Below are 18,676 nucleotides of genomic sequence, written 5' to 3' on the forward strand. Positions count from 1 at the left end.
CTTATCTAAAGCACTTTAAAGTCACACCCGCTTGGACACTCAAGATTCCCGTCATCAACAAACCACTCCTTCAAACAACCATAATGCCCTCGGTGTCCACATCTTAAACTTACGACAACAGCTAGGCCCTTGCTAGGCTCGTTACAATAAATACAATTCAGTTGTTTTTTGTGACATGCATCACAATACCAGTACCCAAATTCACCTCGTTGTTTGTGCTTTGAAGTGTCGTTTATCAACAACTTAGAACAGGAGGAGCAATATAGCCTCACCAAATCTGCCGTGTACTGCTTTGTCAATTCCTGCCGTATTTCAAACGGGGCAGAGTTTATTACTTTAGTAGCATTAACAAATTGTTGTTTTCTTTGTAAGATTTCAATGTACGTCAGAAGCCAATCCAAGCATTCTTCTATTGCAATCTCTGTAGTAATGTCATAAAACAATAGACTCACGGTGGCACAAAATATGACATCACCTTGTAATTGTGCATAGTCAAGTGATTTTCGTAACAATTTTCCAAAGTCCCAAGCCTTCGATTCATCAGTGTTTAATGAAGCTGACAAGTATGATTTTTGAAGCACTCTGTCTTCACTTGCATGGTTTCTATTCCCCAGCAAGAGCTTTGCTAAAGAGTGATTTTGTGGCTGTGAATCGGAAAATTTGCGCTGTATTGCAGTTCGTGGAGATCTTGGAAAAGACTCGAGACTTGTGCGTGTGCGGGCTGATCCTAATGAGTTTGGACTAGAGGTAGGAAAAGCAGCGCTCATTAAATCGACATTCTCCTTTTGAAAATCAGTCATTTGTTTCTCTGAATTGATCAGAATTGGCCTTGATTTTGTATGCAGACTGGCAGAATCGTAGTTGGCATCTCGTAGTTGAGTGAAGCTATTTGCACGGCTATTTTGGACCAGAGGCAACGTGTAATGAGAAGCTTCATCGCTTGGCTGTTTTGACAAATTTTTGCCGTAATTAGTGGCCTGCGTGGAATTTGAGTTCAAAGAGCCGATAACATTGCCCAAGTCAGACTGGATGGATTGTTGTATATGTGACAGTGATTTTGTGCTTTCGTGTGGATTTACTATTGCTCCATCTTGACTCTCTTCGGGGAAATCTTTTGCATGTCCTGATAACTCGGGTGAAAGGTTTGAGGCCAACATCTTCCATATTTGGCAGATTCGGTGGAGACCTGCTCTATCCGCCACATTGGCATTGAATAGACAAACATCAAACACACCAAATCCATCAGGAACTGTTGTCAAATAGTTAGTGGACAAGGTCTGGAAGATGGATTCATCGTTGGATGGTAACGGTAGCGTAACAGGCGTAGCATAAGGAGAATAAAACAAAGTGCTCTCTTTAGTCAATTTTTTTGTCTTAGTAGAAGAAAGTGGAGGAGCAGACCCAAATGAAGCTGTCGATTCCTGCGATGGGTTTTTAGTAAGGGCTGGTCTTCTATTGCCAAATGCCGACCCCGCTGGGGAAGAAGGCGGTGGTTCAAAAGAATTCATGTGCCTCGATATGGGGGGTGGGGACTTTGCAGCGAGTTGCAGCATTGGATTATATGAATACGACCTAATCAACAGCGGCTTTTCAACTGGAGAAGCCGCAAGTGAACTAGCGAGTAAATCTGCATCGTCATGATCGTTAAAGTGGATGCGTTCATCTCCCAGGTCATAAAACTCTGTTCCAGCTTCCTCACCCGTGCTAAATTGGTGCTTGTCTTGATTGACCATCATGAAATTGTTATTTGAATCCCACGTCATGGCAACATTGGCCAAGTCATCCAATGGCCGATTGACATCAAGATCACATTGCAGATCTAGATTGTACAGGGTAAACACATTGGCCTTGGTTAATGCCCATATTTTGCTGCATTGTGCTTCATTTTGAGCCCACACAAAGTTAGATACTGGCTTTTGTTCATAGGAATGAACAACGCGTTTGGGAATAAACTTTCGATCTAAGTTGAAGGTGGTGATTGTGGGGTCATCATTAAGGTACAGACAAGCTATGTCATAACTGGACAATGCATTGGCACTTCGATCTTCGAATTCACTTGGTTTGTGATGATTATTTGAATAGTGACTCCATCGAACTTTCAAGATAGATCCGTATGTATTTATCATCGATTCGGGAGACGTCCTTGTTGAAGACTGGGAATCACTATAGTTAAAGATGCAGATTTTTTGATCTCTACCACCAGTTGCCACATATTCCTTCTCTGGATGTATATGCATAGATAAAACAGGACCAGAATGTAAATTCCATTTCCGATCTGGTGTTTGCGTATTACTTGTTAGACTAGTACGCAAGTCAAATTTGCACAAGGCACCTGAATCATGAACAGATAATATACATATTTTATTCCTGACTGCTGAATGAGGGCTATATTGACATGCTCTAATAGGGTCATTATGCAAAGCTGCATGTAGCGATAATACCGGCTTTGTCACTGAAGCCTTTAAGTCCCACAACTTGATACTCCCGTCTTGTGACCCTGAAACGAGGACATTTTCCGAGTCGACAAAGTCAAGGGAGTTAATGCATCGTTTATGGTCGGATAGTCTTGCATGTAGCTTACTTTGTCCTGACGGTGAAACCTTGTATAGGGAAATCGCTCCATTTGCAAGTCCACACGCAACTGTGTTTGAGTTTGTTTTGATTGTGTTTATGTTGTTTAGTTTATTTGGAGCTCTGGAAGTGTATATTGATTTTGAATCCAACAAGTTGATTTCTTGCAAGACCCTCAGCTGATCTTCATTCAAGCATAATAAGCGAAGATAATTTTTCCCTCCAATAACTGCATGATGGCGGAGCTCATTCCCACTGTTGTAATTGCTGACTTGTACTCCGCAATTGAGCTGAGACAAAGCTTGGGCTTCACGGTCGCAAGTAAAGACTGGTTTTTGATCAATCTTATCACTGAAATTGACAGGAAGTTGTTTTGAATTCCTCGAATTTAGAGAGGAACTCGGCGAAACAGATTCATTGGACTGTGGGGTTCCCAACGACCCATAGATATTAAAAGCAAACTTTGCCAACTTGTACTGCCCTTGTGAACTTTGAGACATAGAGAGTGAGGCCTAAGTTCGCGTATTTCCAGATATTCAGAGTACTTTACTTTAAACTTTTTTTTCCTAGAGACGTCCACACTCTTCGTAACGTTACACCTACATGGCCTGGACATTATATAATATTGCCAAGACCGCGACTCAGCTTGGTGGTGGAATGGCTCTCCTAGCGTTACTTGGTCTTTACTACTACCAGAACTCAATTATATACCCAGCGTCATTAAATGATGGTCATGGATACTGTGCTACCCCGGATGAATACGATATACCCTATGAGGCAGTAAACCTCACCACGACGGATGGAGAAACACTTCAATGCTACTCGATGAAACAGGATAGCAAGAGCCCCAACTATACCAACAAAACGGTACTTATACTTTCTCCAAATGCGGGAAATATTGGCCACAGTTTGCCCATTGCTTCGATTTTCTATAAGAAGTTTGGATACAATGTATTTATATATAGCTACAGGGGATATGGGAAATCAACTGGTGCACCAAGTGAGGTGGGGTTAAAAAAGGATGCAGACACAGTCGTGGAATACTTGAGCGAAAACGACCGTCAGTATCAACAATCGTCAATAGTGTTGTACGGAAGATCATTGGGAGGTGCAGTTGCTATCTACATTGCTGCAACTAAATCCGCCTCTATTGATGGTATGATTTTGGAAAACACATTCTTGTCAATCAAAAAAACAATTCCTCATATTTTTCCCATTTTGAAATATGTCACAAGTTTTGTTCATCAACGATGGGATCTGGAGCTGCTACTTGCAAAAGTCTCGCCAAAGCTTTCAGTATTACTCCTCAGTGCCCGCAAAGATGAAATTGTCCCACCTCAACACATGGACGAGATTTACAGATTGTTACCCAGTGACTGCAAGGAGATTGTAAAGTTTGAAAATAGTTACCACAACGACACTGTTTTGCAAGAGGCTTATTGGGACACAATTCATACATTTATCAAAGACAAAGTTAACCCTGTAGGCTTGTGATTCGTTAGAAAATATACATTAATCAAAAAAAAGTAGACACACTATAACTGCGCTGGCCACATTAACTATAAAACAATTTGGGCCTCTGCACCTCTAACATTGGAAGCATCGTGAGAGATGAACTCGACTTTTTGTTCATCTTTCAATTGCAAGATCTTCTTTAACCTCTCGCCCACAGTTTTCAACTTTGACTCGTCGCAGTCTTTAGTCCAAATACCAATTCTGTAAACTTGCTTTCTGACGTTGATAACAATTCCATTTACTTCATCCTCGTCGTCCTCTATAGTTTCACCGATGACAGCTAACAAACCACGTAACCATAAATCATTGATAATTGGAGTGGCTTCGCCCTTGCGGAAAGAGTACTGCCATTTACCCCCTTTAGCATTGGCCTCATCTTCCCACTCTGGTCTAACGCCTTCCTTGAACAAGTGGTAGTCTGACTTTAAGGGCAACTGGTTTGCTGCTGGAATGGAATTGTAAATCCCCCAAAATTCTTCCACTGAGGAAAATGTTATGACTGGTTTTAACAAATCATGCCAGTTTTCGGTCTTACTGGTCTGAGGTTTCGTGTACCACAAGGTCCATCTACTGTTCAATGGATGCTTAGCAGTGAACTCTGATTTTGAATCAAAAACAGTCTTGTCTGCTTGTTGTTTTGCATCCAAGGACAAATCTTCAGTTTTTTGAGCAAGATCTTCAGACATGATCTATAAACGGTTAGTAGGTGATTCAGCAAATCATCAAAGTAAGGGTTATCAACATACTAGTTTGTAATTCGAATGACACAACTGTCTTAGCACTCGGGTTTTTCCAATTGCAAAGAGAGAAAAATTTTAATATCAAAAAAAATTAAGAGTACACTAGATTTAACAACATTCGCACGACAAAATGTATTTTTGACGAACTGCTTTGATGTAACCCAATAAGTGCAAATGGGAGGAAATAGAGGAGGGATGTGTGAGCTTTAAGATTAGGGATGTAAAGCTTTAGCTAGGATATTTTGAACAATAAAATGGTTGAGAGGGTTGGCGGAAGCACGTTGCTATTCTTTCAAATGAGCAAAGTTACTTTTGCAACCTTTGGGCTTACTACCAGCCATAGTATAGCGAGAGGAGTTAGCATATTACTCTTAGGGCTACAGCAGATACATGGTTGCTGTCTTTTGAATCTCAAAGTAAGGATGCCAAGACTACTAATACAACGTAACAAAATGTAATCTCAATTCTAACTCTAAATACTACTACAATAATCCCAACAACACAGCGAACCCGCCAACAAGTCCCGTATATACATTATAAGGAACGTAAAAAGCGCCATCTGCAGCACCACTTGATATTGTTGTTTGATCGTATGATCTCTGAGTTCCCACCGATCCACTTAATGAGCCCATACCAATAGCTCCACTTTCAACGTCGTCGGTCTGTGCTTCGGTGTATGTAGACATGAAGGATTGGCTGTAAATTGTAGATGCCGTTGTTAACTTACCATTCATGGTTGTGGTTATCCATACTATTGTATTGGAACTTGTCTTAGCATCTCCTCCGGCACCTCCTCCTGCGCCTTGATTTGCCAATCCATGCACGGTCAAAACAAAATGGGCAAGATAAAATAGCGTGTACAAAAGTTGCATCTTCTGTGATAGTGTATAGTTGACTCTAAAATTATTCTAGTGGGCTTAGCACGTTATCAAATGTACCTCAAGCAATAAAAATGACAAGGGGGGGGTTGGGTATCTTCTTTCCTCCTGATTTGTTCAGCGAATGTTAATAAACTTGTCTTAAAGTTTAACCAGCAGCTCTAGCGTTGTTGTATGGATAGTGTGTCAAAAGAAGAACCGTAGAAAGGGATTTGTTGTTCTCCTGTAACCTCACAGCCTTCAAATCTTTTGTGGTTTGCTTTTGTTGTTTCAACGCGCCAGATTTTGCAAAACAATGGGAATGGGATCTAGGGGGAAAAAAAAGAAAAAGAAACAGAAACAGAAACAAAAAAAAAATTTTCTGTTTCCATTTTGGGCCGAGATCACGTGAAATAGGTTCTAGCGTGATTACCTCTGTATTTCAATGGTCAAGGACGTTAAACCAAAGTGCCCAATTCATGGCTCTGCATATTGACTGGGTAGCAGCAAGCTGCTGTCCTTGAACCTTGTCATTGGCTTCTTTGCGCCTTGTACAATGCCATCTCATCTTACTGAACTGGTGTAACACGTCCTTTGAACCTCTCTAGTGCAATAGCCAACAGTACCGATTAATAGCGATACTATTGAAATGGCATACGATTACGTTTCAAATCGAGGAAGATGGTGCGTTACACCTCCGTTGTATTGTGGACTTAAGTTTCTTTACGCACCTGAACTCGAAAAAATAAAATTACACCTCTTACGATGAGCATCTCTTTCAGGCAAATCAGCAAAACCCACCACCCACCAATCACACATGGCCAAGAAAACACTTGCGGATGAAATATCCAGCTTTTACGAACCAAAAAGTGAGTTTGATATAGAAGATTTTGATAATGGCCCTTCAGGCAAGGATGTTTTTCAACACAAAGAGAATGATTCATCAGAAGAAGAATTGTCCGATGAGGAATTGAAAAAAGACCACTATGTGGCTTCGTCCAAATCCAAATTAAGGGACCAACAAGGACCAAGGTTAGGTAAAAAGTATACTGGTGACGTGGTGAGTCGAGACGACCTATACAATTCATCCCAGGGTAGCGAGGATGACGAAGGGGAACACCAGGTTTCAAGCTCAGATGAGCTGGATGGCATCGATAATGATGAAGAAATTGAAAATGAGGATCTGGAGGATCTGGAGGATCTGGAGGGTCTGGAGGAAGAAAGCCTAGAGTCGGATTCAAACAGAAGCGAAGAGCCCGAATCCGATGAAGAAACCGAGAGGAAGCAATCTTCTGATACACCTATGCATCAAAAGCTGTTGGTAAGACAACTTTTGAATAAGGAGAAATCACATTTGGTAAACAGATTATCACAGTCAGCAATAAATGATACATTGAAAGGGTATGCTGTCAAGCAGCAGTACAAAACTTATGAAAAAATCGTGGATGTCAGAATCAAATTTCAGAAAGCAGCCAACAGTGCTAATCAACTACCTATCGACGCTTCTACCTATAATGAATACAAGTCTGAAGATAGCGATGGCTTGGTTAAGGATGCCAAACAAGCTTTGTATGGCTTATTGACAAATATTCTTTTGTTAAGGTCTCAATTAGGGAACACGGATGCCGCACCACCTAAGAAGAGATCGTTTGAAGCAATGTCGAATGCTATTCAGACCGCGGACAACAATTTGACAAGTCAACGTGCAAGTATCTTAAACAAATGGTCCTACAAGGTTCAAAACTCATCGGGAAATTCGGCCATGAATGCCAACAAGTTCAAGACCATCAATCAATCATTTGAGCAACAAGTCAAGAACAACTTGTCAGACATGGAAAGGTTAATCAAAAGGACCAAACTAAATAGGAAACAAGTTGTGCCACTTGGATACTCAAAGGAAGAGAAAGTTTCCGCTGCACCACAAAATGATGACGAGGTGGATGAAGAAATTGTCCCACGCAAAAAGGCACAGGGCCAACAGAATCCATATATTTTTGATGATGAGGACTTTTATCGTGTTTTGTTGAATGACTTAGTGGATAAAAAAGTTCAATCGTCGGATCCAACATCAAACATTACAATAATCAGGTCAGCTCAAAAGGCAAACAAGTTGAAGAACAATGTAGATACCAAAGCTTCAAAGGGAAGGAAATTGAAATTTCACGTACAGGAGCAAATTGCCAATTTTGAAACTTCCATAGGCGGATGGAAATGGAGCGATGACCAAATTGACGAGTTTTTCGCATCCTTGTTGGGCCAAAAGGTGAATATGAACGAGGACGAAGCCGAAGACAAAGAGGAATCAGATAATGAGATTGAAGCAGAGTCGAATGGAATAAGACTCTTTGGTTAATAGATAAATAGAATTGAATCAACACAAAAGTTTTCGAAAAATTTGTAGATGAGGTGAAAAGTATCACATATGCAATAGATCTATTCAATTTCAAACATTCAAGTATCAATCACTGGTTTAAAGGTATCATCAGACAAAATAAATAAGGTAGCGTGGGTTTTTCCACATCGACATTACGTCTCGAGCCAAATGCACTCAGAGTCATCATTGAAAACCTTGTAGTGATTGAATACTTCAATGTAATCAAATTGGATGCCTTCAAATCAACATTATTGTCCTGCCAATTCGAAGAAGGTTATTAGCATTCAATATAATTAAGTGAAGTTTCATCGTGGTGCAGAAAAAAAGAAGAAGAAGGTGTAGGGTAAGAAAATTTTTTTTTTAATTTTTTTTTCTTCACATCTTCCCTTTTGTATTGCAGAGGGAAGAGCAGAATCTCTGTCGTAAACTTTTCTTCATTTGTCGCGTTTTTCACCATTCAGTCAAAATAGACACACCATTTCAACAAGCAGAACTCTGACACAACAGCTAACAGAAAGCACAAGAGCATCAAATGTCGAGCGACAGTAAATACAAGTATCGCATTGAGATACAACAGATGATGTTTGTTTCAGGTGAATCAAACGATCCTCCAGTGGAAACAACCTCATTGATTGAGGATATCGTTCGAGGACAAGTTATTGAAATACTCGTACAAACTACGAAGACAGCCAACAGTCGAGGATCAAAGAGTATAGCACCAGAGGATGTTATTTTTCTCATACGTCACGATAAGGCTAAAGTCAATCGATTGCGTACCTATCTATCGTGGAAGGATGTTCGAAAGAATGCAAAAGACCAAGAAGGTGGAGGCACCGAATCTTTATTAGAAGGTGGTGCTGAAGGGGTTGCTGGTGGTCCTGGTGATGGGAAACTGCAACAGAGCTCAAATGATTCCAAGATGCTATCGCGATATAAAAAATCAAAAATTCGACTTCCTTGGGAGCTACAATTCATGTTCAGTGAACAACACTTGGAAACCAACGACGACAACGAACATATCGACGAGGAGGAAAAAGCAGCTACAATTGCGTCACTCAAGAGATTGAAAATGGCCGACGACCGAACCAAGAACATGACAAGAGAGGAGTATGTTCATTGGTCAGAATGTAGACAGGCTTCTTTCACGTTTCGAAAAGCGAAGCGGTTTAGAGAATGGGCAAACATGACACAATTGTGTGACTCGAGACCCAATGACGATGTGATTGACATATTGGGGTTTTTGACGTTTGAAATTGTTTGCTCACTCACTGAAGAAGCCATGAATATAAAAAACGCCGAGGATAGGTTGACCCAACTACAGAAGGAGAAAAATATGGAACGGGAGAAGCAACCAAAAAAGAGGAAATACTTGTTTGATAGACCAGACGAATTGGCCAGTCCAATAATGCCGTATCATATAGAGGAGGCATGGAGAAGATTGCAAAAGACTGATTTCAAACATAAAGCAGGGAGATCTTTCGGGGGTGGAATGGTTAAAACGCGTACTAGACTTATATAATTTTACTCTAATTTTAGTGTTGCATCTAGTGTTGATGTGTGTTGGAAGTCGCGGTACTGTAGAAACTTCTTCAAACTAGGTTTCTCCTCTTTCAAAGTTTTGGTTTCGAATATATCTAGTTGGGTCTGAAATGCTTGCCATACTCTTGTGAAAGGTAGTAAATCGAGAATGAACGGTGTTGGTGAAATATTGTAAATAAATGACGTTTCTGGTATTCCTGTCGTGGGCTGGGCAAAGTCACTATTGGAGCGAGTTGCACGCTTTTCAAAGTCCTGGTAGTAGTACGTGGGAAGCTTCTTGCTTCTTGAACCGACGAAATTCTGACACTCGAATTGCAAGTCATTAAATGTGAACTTTGCCGCTGGTAGCGTTTGGTCAGTCTGGGATAGCAGCTGGAGCTCATCCCCTATATTTAGTTCATACGGCAAGCATCCGCTTGAGGAGTCATCCACGCAGTAGATGTCAAACAATTCGTTATCGCCGCTTGTCTGTGGGATTTGCGATTGGGTGCAATTTTCAATAACATCTCCACACGAGCTCAACTCACAATGTTGTGCTTTCTCTTGCAAGTCACTTACTATACGAGAACCGTCTTGCCCTCTCCTTCTAATCACCACCAACTGGTCCAGACTTTTCTTGCACAATATTTCGCAACTCATTAAACATCCCCGTAAATCATAGTTGTGACCATTCCACATGTCGTCGACAATTTGCTCTAGAATCGTATTCTCTACGTCAAAGCCTTCCGCCAAACAACACATCCACAAATAATCAACTACAAGCTTCCGCGATACTATGCAATCATCAATGAAAATAATCGATTCATCTTCCTGAGCAAAATCAATGACATTTTTCGGTATGTTCCACAACTCTTCACATGTAATGATAATTGGTCGCTTGGAAACGTTTATGATGTCTTGAACAACCAGCCAAAAAGTCTTGTCTTGTTCAAAAAGAATGTTAACGTCCTCAAAAAAGATTAACCCCTTTTTAAAGTCTTTTGTATCATGCACAAGTTGAGTAGTTGATAACTCCTTCAAGCTGTTGTAGATATCTTTCCGACCCCTTGCCATGCCGCTATTGATTTCATGGACATACCCATCCAACTCTTTCATGGCTGTGTAAACAGCGGTTGATTTCCCCGACCCACTAGACCCTTGCAAAATAAGAAAGGGCAGACAAAATTCTTCATCTGTCTCATCTTCGACAATGAATGAGTCTAGTCGCCTTTTTTTCAACTTTTTGTTCAAATTTTTCACCGGTGCCTGTACCTTTAATTTTTCAAATGAAGCGTTTATCCATTTTGTTATACGCTCAATATTTTGTTTATGCATTAGAAGATCTTGCATATGCTTCGGTTGGAATTTATCGACCCATAGATCCTTTTCTGTGTCGTGGTCAAGAAGCTTGAAAATGGCATTAAGTGGGGCAGTTTGTTGAAGCTTTGGCAATTTATGCAATGCATATTCCCTTTTGTCAACTTCTTTCATTTCATATGTGTATGGATCTATTTGCGGCTGTATTTGCGAGCTAGGCACAAGACCGCTGTGAGGTTCCAAATGAACTATTTGCTTTGTCCTGGGCCTTATATTGCCCAATGATCCGCCAAAAACATGGAATTCGGCTTTCTCTATTAGTGGGAGACTCAATTCTTTAGCTTTTTGGAGCGGCGTCAACTTTACGTTTCGACTCGCCGACATCATTTCGCTAAACAAGCTCCTGCACGACTTCCCACTGCTATTGTTTCCTTTTGTTACAAAATAGCTCACCTTGGCCAATCTTTTGGGATCTAATTTCAAAGTAACCATGCAAGACTTGGGGCTTGTACTATTTGTAATATCAGTTCTGGGCTTGAAATTACTGAAAATATCACGAGCAGTGGTCAGCTTGGCGTTTAGGAACATCTTGGATTCTAGCTCTTTGCTTGGTTCTGAAGCAACTGCATTTGTACTTTTATTACGCTCATTTGCAGCAGATGAGCGCAGTATCTTCAATAATTGTGCTGGTGGTAATTTTATAACCACGTTACCATCGAACCCCCTCTTGTACGCCGAAAATAGGTCTTTTACTGTTGTTGACTTTACCATAGAGTAGACTTTTTCCTCTAGTGATTTCGTGCTTTGTGCATCATTAGGAATATCTTTTTGGATCTTTTCTGATGGTTTAGTAATCTTTTTATTTCCGTTGAGCACAGACAACAACATACTGGACTGGTTGGAAGAGCTTTCACTGATATCATTCTGCAAGGTCACGGGGGGTATTTCTGGCATTATGCTATCATTTATCATGCTGCTATTAGTGTTGTTAGTGTTGTTATTTTGTTCTGGTGCCTCCCTTTGCCTGTTTCCATTTAGAATTGACATTAGCAGAATTGGCCTATTTGATGATGCCGTAGGTCCACAAGTCACTGACTGTGGTGCAGATCCGCTGTCCACATCAGGAGACTTGCAAGCTGAAGTATATTCCGTAAACTTTGCCGCTTTTTGATGCCCGTTTAAAAGTGTCATCAACAGATTGGATTTGGTAACCACCGGCTCTATATTTGCCTCTTGCGAGCTTGTGGGTAGTGTTGTTGACTGTTCGTCGACATCAGTAATGTCGCTAGTCGTATCTTCTTCCAGTATAGCATCTTTTTGTTTTCTAACATCTTCCAGGCCAATGATATGCATCAGATATGGGGGTGGTGGCCAAGTTGCAAAAACTAGAAAAAAACAAATGGTGATTTGAAATGTAAATATTTTTCGAAACGCGTATAAGAGCAAAACGGACAATTTAGCGCTACAAACACAAAAGCAAATCCCCTCACCTTTAATGCACAGGACGTTCAGAATACACTGGTAGAACTACAGTCCCACTATCGGTAAATAGGCCTACGGCTAGCGCATCTTGATCAAAGCCCACCAATGATTGGAAATTACAAAATCGTGTTCGAAAAATAATTTGGTAGCGTCTGCATTATAAATCATCTCACAAGCCGCACCAGTTTTATACCTTTGCTGCCTTTTCCTCACCAATGTCATCAGGTTTCAAAATCAATCTCAAGAAGAAGGCTGGTCCCAAAAAAATTCTCCAAGCAGAAGCTACTGATGAGTCTAAGAAATTAATCGATTCATACACGGCATCCGACACCCAAGAAAAAGAACTTAAAGAATGGGTGATTGAGCCAAAGAAAATTAGTCGGTCAATAGTGCAACAACAACAACCACGTAAAGAAAAACAACCTCGTGAAGAGCTCAAATATGGAGTCACCACTTTTGAAAAGTCTGAGCCAGCACAACAAGGTTCTGTCATTAGAAAATTGACGTATGAATCAGACTCGGATTCAGAAGACGACGATAAAAAGATTCCAGTTGAGGAATTTGGCGCAGCTTTCCTACGAGGATTGGGGTGGAATGGGAAGAAAGATGATACGGACCTGTACGACAAAGATGTTAAAAATCGACAGCGAGGAGTTACATTGGGTATTGGTGCCAAGCCCATTGACAACGATCTAGCTAGAGAGCTACATAATAAAGCGGGGGAAGTACCGCTAGTGAAGCGAAGAAAGAAAAGCTAAGGTCATCCGTCAATCGTCAAATCTTCATTAAAAGTTACTATATACATTTATGCGAGTGCACCTAAACCTAAAACTAATAATTGAGTGGCAATGGCACTTGCCCAAGTTTTGGTCAGAATAATTCTTTTTTCATCATCTTTAACCATAGACATTAAATCATCATACATGTCAGCGATAATACCATCAAACATCTTTGTTTGACCGAGATGTTCAACGTCTTGCAATTGAGAAGTTTTTTCAATTATTGTAGTTTTCAATGTAATGGGCGATTTTTCTTGGTTCACAAATCCAATGAGCGAACGCAAATCAGATAATGAGATGTAGGGTGTTGAATTTGCTGACATTGGCAAATTGTAAGGTAAACTTGCCTGCAAGTCCCATAGCTTAACCTTGACATTGACCATAACGTAGGATTCGTTTGCCACCTCCTCTGGTTCTCGTTTAAAAGTGTGATAGATAGCATTGATGGCATCCTTAAGCAAAGATTCATCATGTCCTTTTTCACTGGACGCGTTCATACTTGAGATATTTTTGAATAATTTGCCTACAACATCTCCAATGGATTCTTCGCTTTCTTTATCTTTAGGAAGAGTTATGTCAGCAATGACCTCAGCTTTCCCATTAACAATCCAATTGAACTTCAGTCTTGGATTAGCACTTGCGATATTGCCCAAATCAATGGCATCTAATTTGAATCTGATTAATTTATCATCAGGGCTACTCTGCGGCTCCAAACTCTGTCTCTTGTGGATGGTGAATAAGGAGTTGTTAATGGCACCACTGGCATTATTGGCGTTGAAAAAATCCAAAACCAATTGGTCGCCTCTCACTTTTGGCAAATCGCAGTTGAAAATATTGATGCGCATAGATTCTCCGCCGTTTCCATCGTCAACTTCAAGAAAGGAGTCGTAGATTTTGACGTGTTCGAGAAGGTAATTCTTATCAACATTGAAAAACTTTTCTGTCCCTGATGCCGAATCTATGTCTTTGCACACCTTCGCATTCAATCCATAGAGCTCAAGGTCGTGAACTAATCCGTTACCTTCATACCATTTATTAAATGACAAGGTTACATTCATGGTCTCAACTTTGGCCACTACTTTATATTCAGCATTGTCTTTAGATGTAACAGTGACATTCTTGAGCCTCAATTTCCCATCTTTAAACTCCGGCAAAGCACCTTTTTCAAACTGCAAGTTTACTCCTAGACCGTGTGATAGTATGCTTCCAGATATATAACCGAAAACACTACTCCTGGGTGTTTTCTCCTTGTTATTATCAATCATTATATTATCCAAGTAATGAAGTGAATACATCACCATCAATCCAAACGTCGTGGTTCCTAGAATTATCCACAATAGATTACCCATAATCATACCAGATATGAAGGCCGAGGAAATGTCTAGTTTAGACGTCTTGTTGTCTCTGGTCAATGGCCATTTCACATTTATCCAAAGCCTGCTCAAGCGGGAGTTGGCCCGAGCAAGTAGTGCTGCCTTTGTTACTTTCTTTGCCTCAGTTATCTTGCTGCCTTCTAAGCTCGTGTTGGGGTGTTTATTTAAGTTTCTCGATTGAGTACTGAAAGATTGTATCCCCAAAGTGCTGCCTCTTGTAGCGTAAGGGTATCGTACAGTTGAAGTACCTCGATGAGCCCGTATACTCCACCTCGCAGGCTGTAGGTGGTTTTGTAGGAGTGACCTCATGGCTAGTGCTTTGCAAATCGAATTTCTAAACCTTGCTGTGTAAACTCCTTCGCTGCTTTCATACGTTGTTGAAACCGATGAAATAAAGAAAACAAAAAATCCCTCTTTTGTGTGAAGAGAGTTGTTGCTAGTGTTGACCTTTTATTGAAGCAAGTGAAATGTAGAGTACAATTTCCAAATCTATGAGAGAAAGGGTGAGATTAGTTGGTAAAAGCAAGTGGATTGAGTGATAAATTAAAAATTTTAATTTTTTTTTACTTTTGTATAATTGGATATATAATAAGACATTTAAGTAATTATACATAATTTACTATTACAATAGTTAAAAGAAGGAGAAGAAGAAGAAGAAGAAGAAGAAGAAGAAGAAGAAAAAAAAAAGTTTACAAAGAGAGAAATAGAGAGAAAGAGAGAGTGTGTGAGTGAGTGAGAGCAAAAAAAATTATTATGTTCTTGCAATGAGATGATCTAAGGAGTATATATTCATATTTATACAAAGATGAGTGCACCAACAGCATTAAAGACAGTAGAAACCCCACAGGAAAAAGCACCTGTAGTAACTCCACAGGAGAACCAAGATGACGAGGGCATGCTTATTGACACAGAAAACATCCCTACTGAAGAACTACAACAAGCACAAGCAGCAGACTCACAAAAAGTTGAACTTGACGAACTGGGGAAACCCAAATTTTCAGGAGAAGCACAGTCCAATATGAAGGTCAAGTTGGAAAGCAGGAAAGTGCCAGTCCCACCCCATCGTATGACGCCATTGAAAAATGTATGGACCAAGATATACCCTCCTCTAGTTGATCATTTGAAACTACAGGTGAGAATGAACCTCAAGACAAAGACGGTTGAATTGAGAACAAATAAAGCCACAACTGATCCTGGAGCGTTGCAAAAGGGGGCCGATTTCATCAAAGCTTTCACATTGGGATTCGATGTTGACGATGCTATAGCGTTGTTAAGATTGGATGATTTATACATTGAGACCTTTGAAATCAAGGATGTCAAAACTTTAACTGGTGACCATTTGAGCAGAGCCATTGGTCGTATTGCTGGTAAGGATGGTAAAACAAAGTTTGCTATTGAAAATGCGACAAGGACTAGAATAGTGTTGGCCGACTCCAAAATACATATATTGGGAGGATTCACGCATATAAGAATGGCTAGAGAGGCTGTTGTGTCGTTGATTTTGGGTTCGCCGCCAGGTAAAGTATATGGAAATTTGAGAACTGTTGCTAGTAGAATGAAGGAAAGATACTAATTATACAGCTATTTCTTCTAATAAATCTTTTGTCAAGTCATCTTCAATCCCTTTCTGTGCCAATGATGGCAATAGCTTTTCCAACACCAACTCTAATTTCATTGCATATGCATCCTCTCCATCTTGATAATACGATTTTTCAATCAGCTGGACTTCAAACTGTAACGAATCTCTATACAAGTGCAATGCAGCTCTATTGGACTTCCGTACGTGTAATGAAACATACTTGGCATCAAACAGTTGACACATTGCGTACAATGACTGACGCATCAATTTCTCGGCTATCCCCATACGACGGTATGTCCTCATAACTGATAAAGAAGTGATATGACCGTGGGGGGTTTTATCCTCTGCTTCTGGATCATCTTCCATTTTTCCAAGAACGTACCCGACAACTTTTTCCTCCTCTCCGTTGGAATTAATGGCGCTTGTCGTGGCAACAAACGAAGCTTGTGGCCAACTGAGAATGTGATACATGTAGTATTTTAGCTGATAATTTTCAGGAAGATTGTGTAAGTTGGCATTCTGCATTGCCTGCACATCCTCAATAGTAGCTTGACGTATGGTTATACCCATTGTTGGAGGGGTGTTCTTTTGTTCACTTGCCCAAAAAGTATCGCCGCAAAGTCAACAAATTTTTCAGCCGGTCAATCGAAATTCACTTCAAATATGGAAATGAGAGTATGAGACGTACATTACAACAAGGGACTACAAGACTCTTTTTCTCTAGTTAAATATTTCATTCGTGAACTCCTCATTGTCAGTTCTAACTACTTCACTCGTGTATACTTTATTTGCATTACGAACGCAAGCTCTCTCTGCTTACAACCAGTTGGTCAAACTTTATCAAAAACACAGTCCTTAGTGGATTCTGCTCCGATCCAGCATTATGCGCAGTCACATTAGCACTAAACCCGCTGCTATCCAATGCCCCTTCAATAATGCCAGCCACAAATGCCGAACAATTTAAATCTCCATAATCACTCGGTACACTTATGAACCGGTTCAACATTGGCACATTCTCTATAATCATATACTCATTAGGTATATCCTGTGACTTTTCCAATTCATTTGCTGGCTTCCCAAATACGCTTCTCCAAAAGGGTCCATGAATAAATTGTAAAATGCCAATGATTTTGATTTCTCGTTTATTCAATTTGAAGCCTTCTTTTATTTTGACAAGTTCAAGAAACCGCTGGCCTATTTGATACCCTAGTCCATTCAATCGGTTTTCTAGATCTGGTATATTCTTGGACTGTTTCCTCTCCCAGTCGACGATTTCACAAAACAAAAACGACAACGATGACAAATTGATGATTTCGGATTTCTTTGATATAACGTTAGCCCCGGTAAGCACCTGCGATCGTTTGTTGAGCCCTGGGGCAGGCTGGATGGTGTTGTGGGACATGGAGTAAGTGCAGTTTAAGGACAGAAGTAGATAAAGCGTGCGAATAAATTTGGTTGTTCAAAGCTCTTTTGTTTTGAAGATGTGTGTGCACAACGAATGAGGGTATTAACTCAAAGGTTAACTACAATCCTGCAATAACTATTGATAATAATGCAATTATCCAGAAGATAATATATCTGGACCACTGCTTTTTTTTTTACCCTTTTGTCTTGTTCAGAATTAGTTTTGCAACACAACAAGAGGGAAACTATTCATGTTCACCAACAAGGCTAACGTAGCCCTGGGATAATCAATCGACCAATAGATAGGCTAATGACACGACGGACCAGGAGACTAACCTTGCACCTGATATACAGCGATGATGTACCCCCACTTGCTAATTCAACTTGGCAACAACTTCCAAAACCCCAGCACAAGTCAAAAAGGAGATTGAAAGCAGCACCAAAGGGAAATATGATGATCGTGTCTGGTAATAGACAAACAAAAGTGGTAGATGCACCACCACCTATAATTAGCACTCCAGTTTTAGCAAGGAGTACGATAGGACCATGGGAAGAAAAAGAACAAGTAAATGGCACTTTGGGGTTCTCAATTTCTGGCCCCATTACTACGAGACTACAAACGAGACTACCAACGAGACTACCATCTATTAGATCCCTATTGAATAAAGTCAGTGGGGTCCATAGTATTACCACGGCTCATGATGTGTTTAACATGTGTGGCTTTTATAACAAACCATTCCCTCTAATTTCTGATTGGAAAGGAAGCATTGTGTCGAATGACACGCTTACAGATGCTTCCCCGCTTGGAATCGAGCAAAGAAGGACAGCTCAGGTACATGATCACTTTGTTACAGAAAAGCCAATGCAAAAAATCACGATTGGATTCTTACTTAATCATGACACCCGAGAGGATGAGTTCGAAAGTCCCAATCCAGGTTATAATCCAGACTATCCTGGCAACGATCAGAGTGTGGATGATGATGATAAAAGTACCACCTACGACTTGTCAAAGGGCGAAACACACCACTGCAATAAAACAGCCACACACAAAGGAGTAAAACAACCAACCAAAGCTGTTTATGATGCAATGGACTTACTTCACTGTGAGAGACCAATTTACAAGTTTTAACCACCACGCGACTTCAATTCTCTATTAAAAATGATTTT

General features: G+C 40.3%; 11 protein-coding genes across 11 annotated transcripts; 6 read left to right on the forward strand and 5 right to left on the reverse strand. All coding sequences in view use genetic code 12, as the record gives it.

The window, feature by feature from the left end:
* Positions 1–5: 5 nt before the first annotated feature.
* CANMA_003546 (uncharacterized protein) lies at positions 6–3,071 on the reverse strand (the record flags this gene model as incomplete). The annotated part of the gene is made up of 1 exon (XM_051815731.1): positions 6–3,071. The coding sequence occupies one exon, from the start codon at positions 3,069–3,071 to the stop codon at positions 6–8; it is 3,066 nt and encodes a 1,021-aa protein (XP_051670834.1).
* A 103-nt stretch (positions 3,072–3,174) lies between these two features.
* CANMA_003547 (uncharacterized protein) lies at positions 3,175–4,065 on the forward strand (the record flags this gene model as incomplete). Its single annotated transcript, XM_051815732.1, has 1 exon — positions 3,175–4,065. The coding sequence occupies one exon, from the start codon at positions 3,175–3,177 to the stop codon at positions 4,063–4,065; it is 891 nt and encodes a 296-aa protein (XP_051670835.1).
* A 65-nt stretch (positions 4,066–4,130) lies between these two features.
* Positions 4,131–5,698, reverse strand: CANMA_003548 (TIF45; the record flags this gene model as incomplete). The annotated part of the gene is made up of 2 exons (XM_051815733.1): positions 4,131–4,775; positions 5,330–5,698. The coding sequence occupies 2 exons, from the start codon at positions 5,696–5,698 to the stop codon at positions 4,131–4,133; spliced, it is 1,014 nt and encodes a 337-aa protein (XP_051670836.1).
* Positions 5,699–6,500: 802 nt separating this feature from the next.
* CANMA_003549 (rRNA-processing protein) lies at positions 6,501–8,036 on the forward strand (the record flags this gene model as incomplete). Its single annotated transcript, XM_051815734.1, has 1 exon — positions 6,501–8,036. One exon carries the CDS (start codon positions 6,501–6,503, stop codon positions 8,034–8,036), a length of 1,536 nt encoding a protein of 511 aa, XP_051670837.1.
* A 553-nt stretch (positions 8,037–8,589) lies between these two features.
* Positions 8,590–9,576, forward strand: SPT3 (transcriptional regulator; the record flags this gene model as incomplete). The annotated part of the gene is made up of 1 exon (XM_051815735.1): positions 8,590–9,576. The coding sequence occupies one exon, from the start codon at positions 8,590–8,592 to the stop codon at positions 9,574–9,576; it is 987 nt and encodes a 328-aa protein (XP_051670838.1).
* Positions 9,577–9,578: 2 nt separating this feature from the next.
* On the reverse strand, positions 9,579–12,245 carry CANMA_003551 (uncharacterized protein; the record flags this gene model as incomplete). Its single annotated transcript, XM_051815736.1, has 1 exon — positions 9,579–12,245. One exon carries the CDS (start codon positions 12,243–12,245, stop codon positions 9,579–9,581), a length of 2,667 nt encoding a protein of 888 aa, XP_051670839.1.
* A 344-nt stretch (positions 12,246–12,589) lies between these two features.
* CANMA_003552 (uncharacterized protein) lies at positions 12,590–13,132 on the forward strand (the record flags this gene model as incomplete). Its single annotated transcript, XM_051815737.1, has 1 exon — positions 12,590–13,132. One exon carries the CDS (start codon positions 12,590–12,592, stop codon positions 13,130–13,132), a length of 543 nt encoding a protein of 180 aa, XP_051670840.1.
* A 47-nt stretch (positions 13,133–13,179) lies between these two features.
* On the reverse strand, positions 13,180–14,835 carry CANMA_003553 (uncharacterized protein; the record flags this gene model as incomplete). Its single annotated transcript, XM_051815738.1, has 1 exon — positions 13,180–14,835. The coding sequence occupies one exon, from the start codon at positions 14,833–14,835 to the stop codon at positions 13,180–13,182; it is 1,656 nt and encodes a 551-aa protein (XP_051670841.1).
* A 496-nt stretch (positions 14,836–15,331) lies between these two features.
* Positions 15,332–16,099, forward strand: CANMA_003554 (uncharacterized protein; the record flags this gene model as incomplete). Its single annotated transcript, XM_051815739.1, has 1 exon — positions 15,332–16,099. One exon carries the CDS (start codon positions 15,332–15,334, stop codon positions 16,097–16,099), a length of 768 nt encoding a protein of 255 aa, XP_051670842.1.
* A 43-nt stretch (positions 16,100–16,142) lies between these two features.
* CANMA_003555 (trs31) lies at positions 16,143–17,507 on the reverse strand (the record flags this gene model as incomplete). Its single annotated transcript, XM_051815741.1, has 3 exons — positions 16,143–16,221; positions 16,326–16,690; positions 16,956–17,507. 3 exons carry the CDS (start codon positions 17,505–17,507, stop codon positions 16,143–16,145), a joined length of 996 nt encoding a protein of 331 aa, XP_051670843.1.
* A 312-nt stretch (positions 17,508–17,819) lies between these two features.
* Positions 17,820–18,638, forward strand: CANMA_003556 (uncharacterized protein; the record flags this gene model as incomplete). Its single annotated transcript, XM_051815742.1, has 1 exon — positions 17,820–18,638. The coding sequence occupies one exon, from the start codon at positions 17,820–17,822 to the stop codon at positions 18,636–18,638; it is 819 nt and encodes a 272-aa protein (XP_051670844.1).
* Positions 18,639–18,676: the final 38 nt, after the last annotated feature.

This window comes from Candida margitis (assembly GCF_024628925.1).
Source record: "Candida margitis strain CBS 14175 chromosome Unknown scaffold30, whole genome shotgun sequence".
Classification (NCBI taxonomy): domain Eukaryota; kingdom Fungi; phylum Ascomycota; class Pichiomycetes; order Serinales; family Debaryomycetaceae; genus Lodderomyces; species Lodderomyces margitis.